The sequence below is a fragment of the Haplochromis burtoni genome, unplaced genomic scaffold (assembly GCF_018398535.1).
Source record: "Haplochromis burtoni strain Fernald_Lab_line unplaced genomic scaffold, NCSU_Asbu1 Contig_842, whole genome shotgun sequence".
In the NCBI taxonomy this organism is placed as follows: domain Eukaryota; kingdom Metazoa; phylum Chordata; class Actinopteri; order Cichliformes; family Cichlidae; genus Haplochromis; species Haplochromis burtoni.
In genome coordinates, this window is record NW_024583203.1 from 7,570 (window position 1) to 11,750 (window position 4,181).

Below are 4,181 nucleotides of genomic sequence, written 5' to 3' on the forward strand. Positions count from 1 at the left end.
TGGAGGTCACCTGGTCAGGTCCTAGCAACTCTGATTGGCTGAGCACCGACTGACCCCAGAGCAAGGCGCCGGTTTGACGACAGTTGGCAGCAGAGCGGAGCTGAGCCCTTCGCCAGCTCTGTTTTCACTTTACACACATAGAGGATTTTAGAGACGTGACAACGTGACGTTCACACTGCTTCCTTCAGTTTAAGGACAAACACCCGAATCCTCCGTCAAAGAAAACATGTTTACATCCATCAGAAGTTAAGAACAGCAGCAACAGGGCAGGAGCTTCAGTTTACTTTCATCATTGTGGAGACGATAAGAAGGGCTACAGGTGAGCACAGGTGTGTCTCAATTCATTATCCTCATCACGTGTTCCTGTTTGTGTGGTCTCCGTGTTGGTTTCAGATCCGATGAACGGCCCGCGGCGTCTTGAAGTCGTTGACATCCAGTCCAAACAGGTGGCGGTTCGCTGGGAACCATTCGGATACAACGTGACACGCTGCTACAGCTACAACCTGACTGTGCAGTACCGCTACAGACCTGCAGGGGCCCTGAGCAGGTACACACAGGAAGCAAGAGGGAGGGGCCAACAGGTGAAGAGAGGGAGGTCCCAATGGTAGAGATAGTAATGAACCAAATGAAGTGAGAGGGAGGGGCCAATGATTGGCAGAAGAGAGTAATCATACAAAAAGAGAAGGAGGGTCCAGCAGAAATTAGAGATAGAGAGTTGGACCACAGCTGGATGGAGGGCGTGGTGAACAGGTGAAGGTAGGAGGGGCTCTGAGGTGCTAGGAAAGAAGGAAACTGTACTTCTTTAAGTTTCATTTCATCCGAGAAGCTTCTTCAGTTCTAAACCAAATGGTGGAGAGTCCCAGGTATTTAAACCCTAGTGGGGGAGTCCCTTATGAGAGACATTGAACCTGTATTGATCATGTGACTCACCACATGAGCCAAGGTGTGGGTCATTATCAGCTGAGGTGTCAGGTGTTACCAAAGGTCACTCTTTCGAGTATGCCGGTGTCCACATGTTGGACAGACAAGACAGATGGTTTGAGAGACGAGTGAAAGAAGCATCTATGTCCACTGTGAACAGAGGGCGGGGCTTACGACACAACTGTCTGCCATCTACAATCCTTCCCAGATGCCTAAACACCCACTCACATCCTGGGCCGTTGATCTTAATAAGTCACATGATGGAGTGGGGCAAGATCTCACAGTGGGTTCACCTGAAACCTCTGCTGATAATGACCCACGCCTTTTTTCACCCACTGGCTAATGTGATCTCAGCCGGAAAAGGGATGAGTTCCTGCCCCAAGTGGAGGAGTTCAAGTATCTCGGGGTCTTGTTCGCGAGTGATGGGAGAAGGGAGCCGGAGATCGACAGACGGATTGGGGCTGCAGCTGCAGTAATGCGGACGCTGCACCGGTCCATCGTGGTGAAGAGGGAGCTGAGTGTAAAAGCGAAGCTCTCAATTTACCGGTCGATCTACGTCCCTACCCTCACCTATGGCCACGAGCTGTGGGTAGTGACCGAAAGAACGAGATCGCGGATACAAGCGGCGGAAATGAGCTTCCTCCGAAGGGTGGCTGGCCTCTCCCTTAGAGATAGGGTGAGAAGTTCGGCCATCCGGGAGGGGCTCAGAGTAGAGCCGCTGCTGCTCCACATCGAAAGGAGCCAGCTGAGGTGGTTCGGGCATCTGACAAGGATGCCTCCTGGGCGCCTCCTGGGTGAGGTGTTCCAGGCATGTCCCACCAGGACACGCTGGAGAGATTATATCTCTCGGCTGGCCTGGGAACGCCTTGGTATTCCCCCGGACAAGCTGGAGGAGGTGGCTGGGGAGAGGGAGGTCTGGGCCTCTTTGCTTAGGCTGCTGCCCCCGCGACCCGACCCCGGACAAAGCGGATGACGATGGATGGATGGATGGATGGCTAATGTGATGAGTCAAATGATCAGTAGTGGGTCCCTCATAAGGGACAACTTGATAAATAGATGAATACCACTCAACTATTTGGTTTAGAACTGAAGAAGCTTCTCAGATGAAACTTAAAGTCTAGCTGCTTTCTTTCCAAGCACCTGCTGTTTCTCCTGCAGGGAGCCAGCGAAGGAGGAGGTGCGGGAGGAGGAGGTGTATGACACAAGGAGCACCATGCCGACGCACACCGTACGCAACCTTCCACCCTTCACCAACGTCAGCCTGAGACTCATCCTGAGCAACCCCGAAGGACGCAAGGAGAGCGAGGAGCTTCTGGTGCTGACAGACGAGGATGGTAAAACTCTCCCTTGAGTCACAGTGGAATCACAGCAGAGTCACAGTAGAGATATAGTAGAATCAAAGGAGAATCACAGTAGAGTCACAACAGTTTCACAGTAGAAACACAGTAGAGTCTACTGCTTTGTCCTCCGATGGTAACCTATGGTGACATTTTGGTTTCAGTTCCCGGGGCAGTCCCCGTGGACTCGATCCTCGGCAGCAGCTACGAGCAGCAGATCAGCCTGAGCTGGAGGGAACCGCTGCAGACCTACGGCCTGATCCGGCAGTATGAGGTAAATGCATACAACTCCCAGCAGGCTTTGCAGTCTCCCAGTCAGACCCCGTGAGTCATCTGGGCCCCGATGTCTGTCTTCTCCCCAGATATCCTACAAAGCCTTGAGCTCCTTCGACACGGAGTTTGACCTGTCCAATCAGAGTGGCAGGGTGTTGAAACCGGCCAATGAGACAAGCCACATGTTCACCGGCCTCTACCCAGGCTCCACCTACTCCTTCACAATAAGAGCCTCCACTGTTAAAGGCTTTGGGCCCCCTGTTATCACCCAGTTTACCACCAAGATCTCAGGTAGGACTGTCAAACTAAGAGCTCAGATTGTTGTTTTTACTTTAAATGACTGCAATGAAGGAAGACAAGGTGAGCTTATTTTGTGTATCACAGTAGCACAAAGCGTTCACAAGTTTCTGCTGTCTCAACACGGACAGAGAAATATGCTCCGCCTAGATTTTACCACACATGCGTCACATGACCATAACTCTGGAGTAGAGAGAAAATTCAAATGTTTCCTGAAAGATGTCATTTTACAGCCAAAACTACAAAACAAGTTGGGCTGGGTGAGAAAGGGTTAACTCAATAGTGTTTCTCACTGGCTCTTACTGACATTTTGTTTTGAAAAGCCAGTCGTGTGTTTAATCCCACGGAGCTTTCAGTCACAGTGTTCAGGCGGGTGAGAGTAAACAGGCAGACCGGACCTGGGTTTTCCCGACACAAACAGTCGAGCTGGAAGGAATCAGCTGATTCCACTGTGTCCTGTGCGCTCGGGTGTGGTTCTGCTCCTCGCCAGGCCTTTGAGTCATTTCCACTCTTTGCTTCAGTGTGAAGGTAAATCAGGAGGGAATGAGCTGAACATATTGTAACTCCTCCTCCTCTTCAGCTCCTCTGATGCCGGCGTACGATCAGGAGTCTCCTCTGAATCAGACCGACTCCACCGTCACCGTCCTGCTGAAGCCCGCTCAGAGCCGTGGGGCCCCGGTCAGGTAACGTACCTGTTCAAATATTCAGCAGCATCAATCTCCCACTCCATGAACATTTCATGACATTGCTGTTAAAGATTAAAGCGCCGACGTGTACCGCCCTGAAGCAGGAAGTCAGGCGACAAACTGCTCACATCACTAACAGGAAATTAAGACTTGTCCTGAAATTAAAAAACACTCACTGTCTCACACACACACACTCACTGCTGCCCAGAGGGAGGCGGTATCTGCAGTAACAGTCGTCATGTCAACAGCTGAGTGGGTTCTGTCATCGGGCTTTAGCGAGGGATTTGGTTAATTAACAATCAGCGGGCGGGGCTAATCAGAGCCCACTTCTAACACAGAGGATTACCCAGGGATTATCAGTTAATGTGTCAGTCTCACACACACACTACAAACAGACAGGAAGCAGCGTGTGAGACGGCGTCTCAGACAGGAAGGCTCTGCCGCTGATAATGAACACCTGCTTGTCACATGACTACAGGCCAAGAGCAGTGACCTAAAGGTGGAGACACTAAGGTGAGCTGTAATGGAGAGACTGGCAGGTATATTTTCTTAATCTAATGACACCCGGTTACGCCAATCGGAGGTCACTAAAATCAATATTGAATCGGTGTGCAACTTTGCCAAAACAATGTGGGACTCTGTAGTTTTCTCTGGTCCCCTCCCCAAT

At 51.0% G+C, this 4,181-nt stretch overlaps 1 protein-coding gene across 1 annotated transcript in view; it reads left to right on the forward strand.

The window, feature by feature from the left end:
* Nucleotides 1-393: 393 nt before the first annotated feature.
* Nucleotides 394-4,181, forward strand: part of LOC102314361 (receptor-type tyrosine-protein phosphatase mu) — a gene marked incomplete at its 5' end in the record, with an annotated part of 124,168 nt that continues 120,380 nt past the window's right edge. The window contains 5 exon segments of the mRNA XM_042215859.1: nucleotides 394-547; nucleotides 2,080-2,255; nucleotides 2,423-2,532; nucleotides 2,621-2,822; nucleotides 3,409-3,511. Of these exon segments, the coding sequence (XP_042071793.1) occupies nucleotides 394-547; nucleotides 2,080-2,255; nucleotides 2,423-2,532; nucleotides 2,621-2,822; nucleotides 3,409-3,511 (745 nt within the window).